Genomic DNA, 16087 nt, shown 5'->3' on the forward strand with positions numbered 1-16087 from the left:
TGATAGCAATATATTTAAATTTGGAAAAACAGATTTGACGGAAATTTTAATGAAGGTTTTTTATTATAGGGAATGCTAACTGGTGCCCTCGGAGCATTGGTTAAAGATATAAAAAAGGAAATTATATAATACTTAATGCACTGAAATTATGTAATTAATTTATAATAAAGTCAAAAATATTTTCCTTTTATGATAATAATTCCCTTTTATGGTATGTTTAACCGGTGCTCCGAAGATCCCGGTTAGCAGGACCCTGTATTATAATTGCCCACTCCTCACATTTCATGGGCATTAATGAATTCTTGAAAAAGAGTATTGTCATGTTGTTCTGGATTAGCTAGCTAGGTTGGACCAAAAATATAACCCAATCAAATTTTAGCAATTTCATTAGTCAAGAAATATAAATGTTCTTTAATTTCACTACTAATCCACATTCAAATTCTTAAATTTTGATAGAGAAAGATGGGATATTGTGTTTATCTATTCTTTAATTTCACTACTAATCCACATTCAAATTCTTAAATTTTGATAGAGAAAGATGGGATATTGTGTTTATCTATTGTTAGATATTCATTTTAATGTTAAATATCAGTAAAAAATTAAATACTATTTGTTTACAGATGTTATTTTTTTTTTCCATGAGCGATATTACATATTATATGCAGGGGTTGAAGTTCGAAACTCAGACATCTCATTAAAAATGTGTGCATTCTAGCCACTAGACTACTTGACAAAAAAATGTTATTGTTTTTTCATTTTTAATTTATTATGAAGAAAAAAAAACAAATGATTTTAACCATTGAAATGAAACTACTATCAAAACTACAAATGGCAAAAAGTAGATATACTGTTGTGGATACGGGGTGAATAACTCAACTGATGCCAGATAGTACTTTTTGCCATTTGTAGTTATTAAGGGATATTCCTTGATAAAATCTGTTGTGGATACGGGGCGAATAACTCAACTGATGCTCACAGATAAAATTAACAATTATTTAACTATCCATATTATCACTTAATTGATATCGATGTGAAATATAATGGTATATCTACTCGTGGATGTCCGTACTCTCGTTATTACATTAGTAAATTTACCAAATTATCACATTACTTATATATAAATGTTAATCACATGAAAGAAACTCTAACCTGATTTATCAATTTATGTTTGTTGGATTACTATTTTTGTTGTCAAAATGAATTTGTAATTTACTGATATTTTTATGTGTAATACACTTTTGTTTTGCAAAGGAAGGAAAAACCAATTCTACATTATAATCAAAATAATATTTGTTATATAAGTCAGTTTTTTTATATATACGCATAATTGCAAATACTCGAATATATTTTAAAATTCGATAAATATCAATTATTTTTTGTTTTGATTTGTTTTTTTTAGATAAATATATGTTTAGCATATATTTGCATGAATATGGACATACATGGATTTTATTTCTATCCAAAGAGATGATGATATATACATCATTCGATCACTATTATAAATAAAATTTTACATTTTAGATTTAGTCAATTAATAATATATATATGATCTTTATTATACTGATGGAAGGTGTAACTGCTATATGCATGTATGCGAATACCATTGTCATCCCTAATCAAAACCAATGCATGGTTGTGCGGTAAGAAAAAAATCACACAAAAATCTTGTTATGTCTTTAAATAAGGGAAAGAAAAAATGATGACACAATGCGTGCCAAAAACTTCAATGCTATTGGTGTTTACCAAAGTCGTTTACTTGTACATGGCTTCCCAAAAAAATTCAGATCCATATGCAAGGAATTTATAATTAATGCTCACAACCGATAGTAATCTAGAATGCTAAAGTTTTAAATTAAGGTCATGTTAACTTGTGCCCTTATAATATATGTTAAATATTAATTTCATTTTATCAATGATAAAAATTTAATGCAAAAAATTAATATCAAATATTTTAAACAATAAATTAACATATTTTCCAATAAATAATTTTTATTAATGAAATTCTTAACATCTGTCTTAAGGACACGAGTTAACATTTTCCTTTAAATTACTATTTCTGTTATTATTTTTGAAGATGGATAAGGTCTTACATTATTATTTTTACATTGAAAGTGATTCATGCAATTGTCAATCACTTAGAACCATTCATAGGTAAGAACTGTTCTAAGGAGAATAAAAACCAAAGTTTGTGACAAGAAAGGATAGGGAGTTATGGCCAAATGTTATCTTGTTTGACTAGATTACGGTATAAGTGTTTTTTAATTGATTTTATTCTAAATGTAGTAGTATAAAACAAGAGAAATAATATTTTCACAACAATTTTATGATAATTGTTGGAGAAATTCTCTCATGCTCTCACTATAACTTTCTTTCTCTCTATTATTATTTTCAATAAAAAGAGAGAAAAGAAAGGTTGTTCTAATATCATTATTCATAAAACAACGTGACAATAAAATTCCTTTTACAAATTTAATCAAGATTAGAGACATTGAGTTTAAACTTGTTCTTCGAAAACGCGTGTATTATTTATAGTGTGAGATGAATTTATTTCTGATCACCTAATATTTATTTGTTCTTTCTTCTATGGTAGATTTAATTTGACAAGGCGTATACTGCCTTTGTTAATGTTAATTATCAGATCAATGTTGTTTGTTGATGATTTCAAATGGACCTCTTTTCCTCGATCGTCTTATTCCTTAGCTTTAGTTGTTATTTCCTTTTTGTTATTAAGAAAACGTCAAAAAAATACTCTTTTTTATGATTAAAGATGCTCTAAACATATGGAAATGGATTAGCAAGTGAGAGATGTTACCTGAAATTTAAATCTCTCTTTCCCTCACATCACATACATTTCAATTTATTTATCTTTGTCTTCACACGATACATGGCAATGTATTATTGATTTTAAAAGTAGTTGCATGGTTACTCCAGGTTTTATTTTTCTCTCATAAAATGAAATAAAGAGGAACAAACCCTAATAAAATACAATAAAAAAATATGTAAGTTAGATATTCATAATTTATAAAAAAAAAAATTACAATATGTTTTCGGATATGAAAATTATTAAATGATCATATTCTTTTTTTGACAAGTAAATGATCATATTCTATAATTTAAATTATGCAGATATTTTGTACCAAAATAAAATAAAATTATGCAGATATTTTTCAGCAAAATACAAAAAATAATATGACACGATATCATTAAATAATTTAGGGGCAATAGTCATTTTAGTCATGTATAGCAAATAGCCATTTAAAATTTCAAAATAGTTTCTGATTGTGCATTATGTTAATCAAAATAGTCTCTTATGTTAGTTTTTTTTGTTAATATTATCGTATTAGTCCCTCAATATATTTATTTATTATCATACCAGTCTCTATAAGTATTTTTCCTATATAAAAAGAGTTAATATAAATATCGAAGGACTATTTTAACGTCAAAAACTATTTTGACTAACAAAGTGCACAATCAAATACCATTTTAAAATTTCAATACATTGAGGGACTATTGTGACTACTTGTTATTCATTCAGGAACCATAATGACTATTACCCTAATAATTTATTAGTGTCCATTAAATGAAAAAGGTTAGGAATTACTTAAATAGAAGAAGAAGAAAAAAAGTGTTGTGCGGATGGTATGAAAAAAATTAAAAATTCAAGTTACTTGAGTTTTTAGAAAAGATGAAAACTAAAAGGGGAAAAAAAGACTGTCAAAAACAACAAAAGACCAAAGAAAAGTAGGTGGTATATTTATCTAGTTCATTACCTGTGTAAGAACCAAAAACTGATACAAGCAGGAACCAAAAAGTTCATTACGTGTGTTAACACGTTGTTCAAATGCAGAAGCAAAAGCAAGGAAAGTAAAACAAATTATTTGTTCAAAAATGGCAACAGATAGCCCGACTTGAATGCTGAATATGCCAACCTAAATAAATACATGCATAAGACATTATTGACCATTTAATATGACACCACTTCTGCAACTTGTCAATTGACATTCAAACATCAGTACACCATGCTGTGACTTGTGAGAGGCTAACCCCATCATCTAGACCCAATCCCACTTGATGCTTTGCAAAAAAATGATTATTTTCAACCTCTATTAAACTAATCTCAGATAGAAAACAGAGAAACAAGGAGCAAGTGACTAAATTCAGAATACATATAGGAGGAAGAAACTAGGAAGAGAAAGGATGAAGAAGTACTACTTGATTTTAACTTTGTTTTATTCCTTCTTTAAAATTTATTCTGCTTTTTTTGGTGCAATTAAGACTCATGTTTTGGTTCCAGAAATTTTAGCAGCAAATCCTTAATAGTAAGACCTTATGTATCTGCATGTTACATCTGTTTACTCTGAACTGTAATTGTGTAAAAAATTTGTATCTCAAAATTACACCAGCATCTTCAATTTTAGAAGTTACAGCATATAATTAGACAATCACAGTATAAATATATTCTCCTATTTTTGACATGAGTTTTAATTAGTACATCAAACATTACTCATCTAAATAATTAAGATATTTCAGGTACATTTCATCTCGCTAATCCCCTTAAAAAAACTGTTCCTAAATCCAAACACAAAAACCAGCTTTTCGGTTGGAGCAAGAGTCTCCCTATGCATATAATTGTTACAAAGTCATAATCTTCTCATCACCCTTCAAAGATTTTGAAAAAAGTAAAACAGATAAAATAAATAACATACAACATGTTGTTTTTTTTTTTTTTTTTTTGGGTACAATACAACATATTGCCTTTAGTTGAGAGTGATGTCTACTAGCGTGATTATTAGCCAGTAATATTAAGTGACCACTTTCACCAATCATTTGGTTCATGACCGATCCCATATGCATCCATATAACCAGCTTCATGGATGTGAGCTTCACCAAGGCGATCATGTCCGTGACTGTGACCTTGATGATGATCATGACCATCATCACTTTTTGCTTCATCAAACATCTTCTGTACGTGGTCTGGGATAGGGGGCTCTTGCTCAACTTTTCTGACAGTTTTTGGTAACGACGAGACAAACTGAGAAATTTTTTCAGCTATCTCAACTGCGACATCCTCCTAAGAAACAGCAAACAGAAAATTTTATCAATATCACTAAATAAAATGTCATTTTATGTGATATATAAACACAAATAAATGATTCGGATCCACCAGGAGTAGGCGAATGGCCGAATAGGAAATGGAAGAATATCAGGAGGCTCACGAGCAAGATTTCTTGGCTTCAGTGGTAAAAATCTTTTAAGTAACCAACAATCAAAGTTAATTAGCATAACGACATAGTTCTTTCTGTACCTCAAATATCATAATTGAACATCTCTTCTCTCCACAAAGGAACCAAGACAGTTACTCCTTGAATTTATGAATAAACCTACCAAGGGGAAGGAGTTGAATACAGTTTTTCCAAAATCCTCACTGAGAGAAGGTTTTGTTCTCATTCTGTATCTGATATTGCTATTTACTAATTACTACATGAAAATAACATAATCAATTGTATTCTAGTTAACTCATCACTAAAAGACCATTATAACTGGTGATGCTGAGATTCACTCAAGTTGAAAGTAAAAATCAAGTGCTACAAGTTCTTTAGCCAATTCTAGAAACACTTCGCTAGTTCTTTGTTGTAACATACATCAAAAAAACTTGTACTTTAGATTTTTGTACAACATTTACAAATCCCATGAAAACATCCCAAAGTATAAGAGAAGACTAATGATGAGCTGAAGTCAGGCAAATCTCTAAAAAACAATTTATAATACAGAATTACTCTAGAAGATCAAATCAATATATATATATATGTGTGTGTGTGTGTGTGTGTGTGTGTGTGTGTGTGTGTATGTGCGCGCGCGCATAAATGGAAGAAGTTTCAATGTGTCAAAGTTGTAGCAATAGAAAAGGGTTCCTCCTTCCCTAGACTAGTTTTAAGTTGGAGCATGAAGTTCATTCTTTGTCTCATCTTAGGAAAAACCTACATAAACTAATTGTGCAAAAAAATAATAAATAAACGAAACAAACAACAACAATTGTGTTTCTTTAATGGGTGTATCGGAATGTTTAAAAGTCAACATTGATATTTGGTGGCATGGCAGCTTAACAACAACAACCGTCAAAGCCTTTTCTACTAAGCTTAAATAATTTTGAAGTTAGATAAATCAAACCATGAATTAAGAGATATTTCAAAAGAGTTTATCTCTGAACATAATGCATGACCGGCATTATAGTGATTTAATCCATGTAACACCCAAATTAAGAACAAGCTAGAGTCTTCAGGAAAGTTTAGAGAAATGTAACAGTCACAGTCGTCACAAAATCTAGTACTAAAACTATTCTGCATCTGATCTGATCAAGGTTTAGAATAGTTTATCTCTGAACATAATGCATGACCGGCATTATAGTGTGATTTAATCCATGTAACACCCCAATTAAGAACAAGCTAGAATCTTCAAGAAAGTTTAGAGAAATGTAACACAGTCACAGTCATCACAAAATCTAGTGCTAAAACTATTCTACATCTGATCTGATCAAGGTTTAAAAACAAGGGTATTGCTTACTTAATGTTACGAAGCAACCAAAAAACGAAATGCATGAAGGTGATCTCATCCATAGATTTTCATCAAAGCACACCCATGATTGCCGTAAAAATCGGAGAAAATAGCTTTTAGTTTATTTAAATCAGGAAACAAATAGTTTCTTGCTGTTCTTGTGAAAGTGCTCTCGTAATATTAAAACAATAGCCATAGCAGCTAAGAACAGAATCCCTTCTTCCCAAATTCTCAGTGCAATTCATTCACCTAGATTACTTTTTATTCCAGCATTCATTTCAATCCAATTAAACAATTCTACACAAATAAAAAATAAAAATAAATCACACAAAAGTAAGATTAAACAAGTAATAATAAACTTTGTGCACACCTGAGCCCACCGGCCTCCAGAATGAGTAACAAACTTCGCACGAGGAAGAGCACCAGCAACCCGATTCCCTTCACTGCTCCATTCTTCAGACCAATCACTAGACCAGATCAGTTGCATTGGCATATCTTTCAATCGATCAGAACAACCCCATTCAGTTAAATCAAAGCTAGAATTCAAATTCTTGCCAATAGCCACAACCGCTTTCCTTCCATCCCCAGACTTCAACAGCACCCTATGTGCATCAGCATCCAAACCACCAATTCTCTTAGAACAGTAAAAATTCACCACCTTTGCAAAAACATAAGGAAACCCTAAAACCACCTCTCTAATCAAAGGAACATCCAAAACCCAAATAGGAAAAGCACCCAAATTTGAAGGCGGCACAGGCGTATCAACAAGTGTCAAACTTGAAACCAAATCTGAATTCTCAGAAACCCAATTTGCAGTAAACCCTAAAGCTGAATCATGCAAAACCAAATGAACAGGAGCTAATCCTAATGTACCAATAACCTCTCCCAAAACTTTTCCAATCTCTTCAGGACCTAAATCAATAGGTTTATTCACTTTCCTCTTTGACATTCTAGCTAGAACTTCCTCATAAGGGATTTGACCAGTTTCAACAATTTGATCAAAAGCCCAAAAAAAACCCTTTTCTTTAATCTCACTATAAACATAACTAAACCTCCCAAAAATCCCATCCAATCCCTCAACTGAAACTTCTACTGATTTATCTGAAAATCCGCTTCCAGGAAGGTCGATGGCAATAACACGAACACCTTGTGTGCTAAGAGATTGAATGAGATTGCGATAAGAATATGAACTGAGAGCTTGACCATGAAGAATGAGAACAGTTTCTGAAGGGTTGGGAATGGTGGGGTCGAGTTGGAAGGTGAAGAGGTGGATGGGTTGTTGGTTGGGGTGAATTTGGACTTTGATGGTGCGGCCATTGGAGTAGTGTTGACGGAGAGTGGTGGGTAAAGTGAGGAACCATTGTTGTGGTGAGGAAGAAGAAAGGGGTGAAGAAGTGAAGAGGAAGAAGAGGGTTACAAGAGAGATTGAAAGAGTGAAGTAGAACCAGAAAGATAATGGGTTGGTTTGTTGAGGTTGTGTTGTTGATGGTTTTTGGGTTTTGGATTTGGTTTTGTTGGAGTGTTGTTGTTTTTGTTTTTGTTTTTGCTTTTGTTGTTGTTGTTGTTGATCTGATTCTTGTTCTTCTGTTATGATCGCCATGAGATGAGAGTGTGATTAAAAACCTCTGAGATTAGGAAGTTTTTCAAAGCAGTTTCTGTTTCATTTCAAAGCTATGGAATCTGGATCAAAGAATTAGAAAGAAGGGAACAGCATCATGGCATGGCATGGCATGGGGGACAGTGTCAAGTGCAGTCTCTTTCTTTCTACTTTAACAGCATTACTTAACCTTTTTGTCAACAAAAAAAAAAAAAAAAAACATTGCTTAACCCAATTTAATCCATTCAAAAATTAATCTTTCAAACTAAATTTGTTTAGATTACTAACAAAAATTTGAAAATATTTGTTAATTAAGAAAACAAAAAGTAAATATTTACATTAAAAATAACAACTTCTAAACATTAAAAATGTTGAATATTTCTATTTTAATTTTATTAATAAATGTTTTAAGTGTACTCTTTAGTACTAAAAGCATTGTTTAACTCAATTTAATCCATTAAAGATTAATCTTAAAAAATAAATTGAAACAATTTAGTTCTAAATTTTTTTTTTATCAAATAGTATAGTATAATGACAAAGCGCACACACACTTTTGTATAGAGAAATGGGAAACCCCATATTTAAACTTAAATTTCTTCATGTTAACGTTCTTACAGCTATTTACAAAAAATTATTTCAACTACATCTGTTTTCTAAAACCAAACATATTTGAATGTCAATATTTTAATTAATTTGCCAAAAAACTTCACATCAAGTATTACACTTAAGTGTTTATGTTTGCTTCTACGGTTACAATTTTTTTTAAATGAATTTATTTTGTAAAATTGATATTAGATTGAAAATCACTAGAATGTAAACTAGATATTGTTTGAAAATTTAGATCAAAATTCCGAGTGTACCAAATCAAGTCTTAACATATGTATATATTTAACAAAGAAGAAATGATATTTATACAACTATTTTGTGACAACTTTTTCTCTCATACTTCCATCATGTTTTACTTTATCTCTTTATTACTTTGGTTTCCTTGTCAATATTTATTTTTTCTTTGTAAATCTAAAGTTGTCTCATAAGTTGTCAACAAAATAGTTATTCAAATAACACATATCCTTACAAAAATAGGACATAGAAGAGCAGCAATATGTAACTCTTGACATCAGTAGGGGTTTATGATTAGCATTTCCCTTACTAATATTTTCTTATTGAAATATCAACATAATTAACCGTGCACTTGCAGATATTCAACCATTTGTGGCAATATCACATTTTGGATTTTAAAGACAAATATGAAGGTTGGCTAAGTCCTGAGTCACAGTAAGCAACGTTAATTGCCATTTTCTCTTCCTGATGTCCTTTAATTGGAGTATTTTTAGACATACGTGTATGTATAATCACTTAAGCGCCTCCTCTAAACCACTTAAGTGCCTCCTTGTTAACGAGTGCCCCCGGGCACTCTTTAAGGATACCAAATTTAAAAAATATTCTTTAAAAAAGTCAAATGTTACAAATTTCAATGCATTGATTACATAGTTTTTCATAAAAATTTACTATTAATGGTTTTTAAAGAATGCCACGGGGCACTCGTTAACATTTCCCTTTAAATTTTTATGGTGTTTCTTTGGTGCAATTCGTAAATGAAATGCAATTGTACATATGTCATTATTTACTTGGAAGACCTGAGCTAGTATTTTTCAATACACTTCATGAGCGGGAAGATTTTGTAAATCTCGCATACCATTGTTTTTAAATCATTTGGTGACAAGGTAAAGTATTGGGCAAACTTCGATGAGCCAGATTATCTGGCCGCATACTACCACAGAAGACTGGATCCACCATGACGTTGCTCTAAACCATCTGGAAATTGCAGTAAAGGAGATTCAGAGAAGGAGGCATATTTGGTTTTCCACAATGTAATCCTATCACATGTAGCTGCAGTATATATTTATAAAACTAAATACCAGGTACTCTTTAGTTTATTACATCCTAGACATTAAAAAATTCCAACTTCAAATCTACTAAAACAAACTTCTTCACAAGTGTTAATGATAAGGGTGAGAAAGGGATCTCACCTTAAAATGAAAGAATCAATTGGAAACACTGATTCAAACTGTGATGAACGATATATGCAGACCGAGCAAGATAGTAAAATTGGCATTATCAGGCACTCGTAACCTTTCAATGCTAAACAAGTTGGCCACGGAAAAGAGAAGGATAATTCACCCTAAACTGGTAACCTTTTCTTCAACAAATGACCATTTTATGTTTTTGATCGACTGAGGCACACAGCTAACAAGCTCATTCTCTGAGTATGCATTTAATGATTAACTATAATCCAAAGCAGCATCATGGACTCAATCATATTAGGTGAATGTCCTCCAGTTATACGGAAAATTCTAGGAAATATATTACCCGGATTTTCTAGCAATGACAAGGAGAAACTAAAGAATGGATTGGATTTTGTTGTCATCAATCATTATGTTAATATCAAGGGCTGCGTGAACTGGGGTCAGGGATCACCAGAACAGAGAGTTTATACCAACAAAATGTAAAAAAAGATGGAGTTCCAATTGCCAAACATGTGCGTGTTTTCAAACTTATTATAGTGATAAATGAAAATGGCAGTATCTCCCTTTGCATTACCAACCTAAGTTTGAAACTTCTAGTTTTTGTTCAGTCGCTTGTCCCTTGTTTTGTCTAGTCCTATAGCCAGTTTCTAAATTAAACAAGGCACAATAACAGTTGTCCATCCCTTATTTTTTTAGCAAATCAAACACACCCGTTAGGATAAAAGCAAGTTCATTGCCAAAAATAAAATTTGGAATAAAGGATCGACAAAGTGTCATGATCTGTGGCAGCTAGCTAACTCACACAGACATGCGTCATGGGTGGATATAGGAATTTCATTACATTCATATATGAATTCTTTGGGTTTAGTTACATGCAAAATCTGGTGGAATTGAATACACTAGAAGAAATTCATGTCCATTTGTCAGATTTCTCAAAGCTTTGACACAAATTGAAGGATTTATTCTATGCTCTAATAGACCAAGATCAAGTATAGATACAACAGTACAACATATCAATAGCAGATTGCATGTAAGAGGAAAATGAAGAGCATGTACCTGGGGAGTCCATAGTGTTAAAGGATTACTGTAAAAATACCCTCAACATTACCATTGCAGTGTTCATTGATCACAAGCATGACGCCGAAGTGGCAAATGTCGCATGCACATTCTCAAAAAGCCACAACACATTAGATAAGTTTAATTGAAGGACTTGTTTGCAATTTTGTTGCTTGTTAGTATGATTCAAGAGTGTAGTTTGAATTTGAAATTTTACAAAATTTAGTCCAACAGCACATCTGACATATTCTCAACTCAAGAATAATTCCACCAAGGCAAACCAGCTCTGTAAATGTATTCATCATCGTCCCATGAAATTTGACAAGCTTGAAGGCCAATTGCAACACTGGGCTCTTTTCCGTGTTGTGCGATCCAATTTATTACAGCCGTTTCTTTTTCACTCTCACTACTGAAATCTTTATTGTATTTTCCAAATGGATTAAGTCCAGGATTAATCATCTCTGCAATTGCAGCAGGCATATACATAGTATCACCAATTATTGGTGCCTTACAAGCAGCAAATTGAGCTCGAATCTGCATTAAAATTTAAGTCACTATATCAATAGGGCTAAAGATAATCAGATAAAAGAAACAAGGAAATTTTCTTTGTTCATTCACTATTTAACCTTTGAAACTGTTGTAAATATATTATGATCTGTATTTATTGTATAAGCTTATCATATCATGTAAATAGGGCGAGTATCTCTTATACTTGTTTTTGTATTTATAGCCTTTAGCCTATATGATATATATATCATGTAAATGCTGTGTAGTTCAAACACACAGTTTCACTATATGTCTCTCTTGTTTTTGCTTTTTCAACACTATAGAGCTGACTGATTGCTTCACTAGCAAAGGCAGCTGGTAAACAGGTTTACAGCTCATAAAGGCTTCTGACATGAAAAGACAGAAAACAAAGTGTGCAATAAATAAATTTTCAGTTCACCCAAAGATAAGAATTATCAATCAATTATGTTTTCATTATTTTTGAATTGATCATTCATATTTATTGTAATGCGTTAAGAATCAAAAAGAAAATAAAATTCAAACAGTACATAAAAGGACAGCTGACAAACCTGATGAGTTCGACCAGTAAGAAGGTTGATTTTACACTCGTACGCGTAATCTTGAGAGGGCCACCCACAATATTCATCTTGAACAACTATAGCTGGCCAGGGAATCTTTCTGCAATCCATGACCTCAAGTTGACAAATATGCCATCCCTTGATACAATCTGCACTCAATAAAATTTACAGGGTTGAATCGACAATATAGAACACTTATCAGGTAGCCTTTTAGCAACTCTGCAGAGCAAACAAATGTTTTAAAGTTTAACTTTACAATGGAAATGCAGTTGCCCATTGACAGATCATGTTGTTGTAGTATAATAGGTTTCGCGAACACCTATTCAAATTTTATTCAATCAAAGGTAAAAATGTTATAAGTTGATTAGGTAGCTACTTTCCATCTTGGCTAATGCGCCTAACTAAATCATATGGTTAAAACTTTACGACATTGCAATTTCCTTCGTGAAGTATAAAACTAAATATTATTCCCAAACGTGTCACTCTGTCTTCTATTGTAACTCTTTTCTTCTATTCCTTTTATTCTTTTCAAGAAGTGGAATATTGAATATCAGACAAAGGTAAAGCTAATGTCACAACCACAAGTCATGCGTATTGTAAGAAACTGAGATGCATGGAAAGTAAAGGAGAGAGAATATGAGATTCAGAATCTTGTATATTTTCATTATGATAGAATGAGAGTCCATTGGTGTATTTGCAGTATAGCTAGATACAACTAACTCTAACTATAATGGCAGCTGTATGCCAGCTGTCTCCAACTGTCTCTGAGAGAATTATGAGTAAGGGAAAGGAGAGGATTGGGCCAAATCCCAACTCTCGGTACAAGGCAAGAGCTCGTTATATATATGATACTTCTGAGCCACCAACACCATGAATCATAGAGTTGCTCCTCCCTAGAAGAAGTTGCTTATGATACATAATCATCGAAAGTACACTTATTAGTACCTCACTATTTCATTTCAAGGTTCTCGAGCAATCTTTGCAAAGCATTCCAATTTGTGTGGAGTTACCTTCAGAAATAAGTCGAGGAGCCGTGTTAGTAGGACGCATGTAGTGCTTAATGATTCCAATTGGTAAAGGAGAAGCTGCAAGAGCAAGATAAATCTTCTTCACTTTTTTCTCCTGGAAAAAATAATTAAGTGTTCAATAACATATGAACATAATATGTATCAGTTAAAATTAATTTGCACATTCACTTAGAGAAAAATGAAGTCTTTCAAAGAATAAAACTCTGTCTAACGACTAAGATCAAACAGCTCATGCCTTGTGTGAGTGTGATTTTATAAGTAGAACAGCACAAGATTATTCTAGTATAACTGTATAAGCTATGAAATGACAATTACCCGGATTTTGCAATGAAAGACGGAGCAATACTCTTTATTCCTAGCCAATACTACGCTACACATAAATAACAGTCTATTAGATTATATACCATAGCCAGAATGACAAGCAGCACTAATTAATTTAACATAGACACGTTACCAGCCTTCCGTGCAGTTATCAATTTGATGAGTAGTTATCAAAGGGGTTGTCAATCCCAAGGCACGAGTTGCAAAGGTTACACAGCTTTCTTCAATGTTGCCAGTAGTTTCCCCTACCTAACCAAATATAGAAAAGAATACATTGCACGGAAAATTTAGGCAATAAACTAATTAATAATGTAGACATATCAATAAACTTCATCACAAGTCATGCAGAATATTAAATTACTTCAGATTACAAATTTAACGCTGTGTCTCATTCAAAACTAGTAAGCATACTTCATAGATGCTGCTCAAAAAAATTCTCCACCTACTGAGCATCAAGCCTACAAACAATCATTTTTGAGATTGATATATCTTTACTTAACAGTGTTCTACAAAACCATTATTGCTTGATAAGGACTTGACCTCAACGCCTATCAAAAGATGGAGGAACCTGGTATTGGGATTCGGAATACACATTATAAATCTCACCTACTCTGTAAAAACAGAAACAATGATGTTGGACACACGGCAATAGCCCTTCAGATAACAATTTTCACTCGATGTAGAAATTGTGATTGGGTACAAAAATTACAGGAGTTAGCACTGTTGTCTACAATACAAAATTTAATAACAATTCTATACGAATCCTATACGGGGATTAATAACTTTTTCTGAGTTCATAGAGTAGGATTGATTACGTACTGAAGTGCCAGCAGGTTTATCCAAAACTACATATGATTCCTCCACGGCTATGATCCTTGATCTCCAATCAATCTCATAGCACCTAAAAATATATTAAGAATGTCAAACATTATCATATCATGACACTACAATTACAAAAATGCAATTCCAATTTCCAAACCATTCTAATTTACCTAGGAAAACGCTTGGGGTGCACATGCACTCGCAAATAAGTTCCTGGTTCAACAAACTGATTCGCATCAGTTACACGGAAAGTTTTTTGAGCTTCTCTTATAGTTTTTCCTTTGAGGGAAGATCTTTTTTGCAGAACCAATGGTTCAGTTACTTGTTCGAAAATTCTAATTTGCTCTGCAGTAGCCGTAGGAGGAGGCTCCGGAGAAACAAGAGCGAAATACACAGCTCCGAATTGAATCAGATCTGCAACAAACCTTCACAAAATAAAACTTAGTGTGTATTCGGTTCTGCAGTGATAAAAATTGATTCGGTAAAAATGATTATGATGAGTCGAAGAATAAAATTCTAGCTAGGAATTTGGCACTTACAAATGAGGAAGATCCAAAGCTTTACAGATGTATTGTAAAACAGGTCCTTCTTGTGAAACAACCAAGTGTTCAATTCTCGGTGGAATTTTGTGTGAAGGACATGGAAGAAGTCGATCATACTTCGGGTAGGTTACTGTTTCACTGATGGCGTTACTGTCATTTGAAATGCGACAACACCAACCAAATTCATGCTTGTTGAGGTGTTTGTTAACTGATATGGGAACCGCACTCGCCGTATCCGGAACACCGAGGATACGGCTGCTGCCGGCGAACAACATTGGCGCCACCGCCACCATCTTATCTTTTGCTTCCGAATTTACTTCGCTGAGCTGGGTTTTGAATTTTGAATTTGTTCCAAAAAGATATTAAATATGTTTAAAAATTATATTAAAGATTAAATATGTTTAATTTTTTTGAAAATGATTAAGTATGTTTTTGTTTCTTCTAAATATATTGATTTTTTCGTCATAGTGATTTTAACCAGTTGATAGAAACAATGTATAATATATGTAAAGTATGTGGTTCTAACCCCGACAACCAAAAAAAATATATATATATTGATTTTCATGTTAATTTTTATATAATTTTCTTTAGAATTTTGGTCCTTTTAATATTATTTTTTTACAAAAGTTCATGTTTTGACATTTTTTTTGTAATATTCCATTGATGAAATATTAAAATATCAATAATTTAATAATATAATATATTAATTTTTATCAATTCATCTACGACTTCAAATTTAAGATTGAATGAATAATTTATTAAATTAACGATGTTGTAATGTTTTAACAATGACATGTCATAAAAAATATCATTTAGAACATGAAACATTAACTTTTTTAAAAAAAGCATAAGCTAAATTTAAAACAAAAAATTTAGAGGACCAAAATTCGAAGGAAATTTTTAGAGAGGTTAAAGGTGAAAGTTGAATATTCAGAGAGTTCAAAAACATATGTAGTCTATTATTAAGGTGGCATTTCACATGGGAAAGGTTAATTCTTTCCCACTATGGAAAAGTTGGATTCAATGATTAGATTAAGTGAATAACATATTCTTAACA

At 32.0% G+C, this 16087-nt stretch overlaps 2 protein-coding genes across 3 annotated transcripts; both read right to left on the reverse strand.

Moving 5' to 3' along the window:
* Positions 1-4434: 4434 nt before the first annotated feature.
* LOC11423162 (protein AUXIN RESPONSE 4) lies at positions 4435-8325 on the reverse strand. Its single transcript, XM_003626232.4, has 2 exons — positions 6923-8325; positions 4435-5071 (listed from the first exon to the last, which is right to left on the reverse strand). Exons 1-2 carry the CDS (start codon positions 8150-8152, stop codon positions 4817-4819), a joined length of 1485 nt encoding a protein of 494 aa, XP_003626280.1. The 5' UTR covers positions 8153-8325; the 3' UTR covers positions 4435-4816.
* Positions 8326-11000: 2675 nt separating this feature from the next.
* Positions 11001-15373, reverse strand: LOC11434179 (RNA pseudouridine synthase 6, chloroplastic). 2 transcript variants are annotated; one of them, XM_003626235.4, is made up of 8 exons: positions 15028-15373; positions 14659-14913; positions 14486-14567; positions 13800-13915; positions 13661-13715; positions 13328-13439; positions 12309-12466; positions 11001-11766 (listed from the first exon to the last, which is right to left on the reverse strand). In XM_003626235.4, the coding sequence occupies exons 1-8, from the start codon at positions 15321-15323 to the stop codon at positions 11488-11490; spliced, it is 1353 nt and encodes a 450-aa protein (XP_003626283.3). In that variant the 5' UTR covers positions 15324-15373; the 3' UTR covers positions 11001-11487. The 2 variants fall into 2 exon arrangements, with proteins under 2 accessions (XP_003626283.3, XP_024626194.2); XM_024770426.2 differs by having other exon boundaries at positions 14659-14902; positions 15028-15297.
* Between the last annotated feature and the right edge of the window lie 714 nt (positions 15374-16087).

This window comes from Medicago truncatula, chromosome 7 (assembly GCF_003473485.1).
Source record: "Medicago truncatula cultivar Jemalong A17 chromosome 7, MtrunA17r5.0-ANR, whole genome shotgun sequence".
Taxonomy (NCBI): Eukaryota; Viridiplantae; Streptophyta; class Magnoliopsida; order Fabales; family Fabaceae; genus Medicago; species Medicago truncatula.

What these genes read in the sequence shown, in the direction of transcription:
- LOC11434179 (XM_003626235.4), bottom strand. Translation starts at nt 15,323, where the DNA reads ATGGTGGCGGTGGCGCCAATGTTGTTCGCCGGCAGCAGCCGTATCCTC. An exon ending in CACCCCAAGCGTTTTCCTAG is followed by an intron (nt 14,568 to 14,658) that starts GTAAATTAGAAT and finishes ATATATTTTTAG; the next exon opens with GTGCTATGAGATTGATTGGA. An exon ending in TTACTGGTCGAACTCATCAG is followed by an intron (nt 11,767 to 12,308) that starts GTTTGTCAGCTG and finishes ATTTTAATGCAG; the next exon opens with ATTCGAGCTCAATTTGCTGC.
- LOC11423162 (XM_003626232.4), bottom strand. Translation starts at nt 8,152, where the DNA reads ATGGCGATCATAACAGAAGAACAAGAATCAGATCAACAACAACAACAA. An exon ending in CTGGAGGCCGGTGGGCTCAG is followed by an intron (nt 5,072 to 6,922) that starts GTGTGCACAAAG and finishes GCTGTTTCTTAG; the next exon opens with GAGGATGTCGCAGTTGAGAT.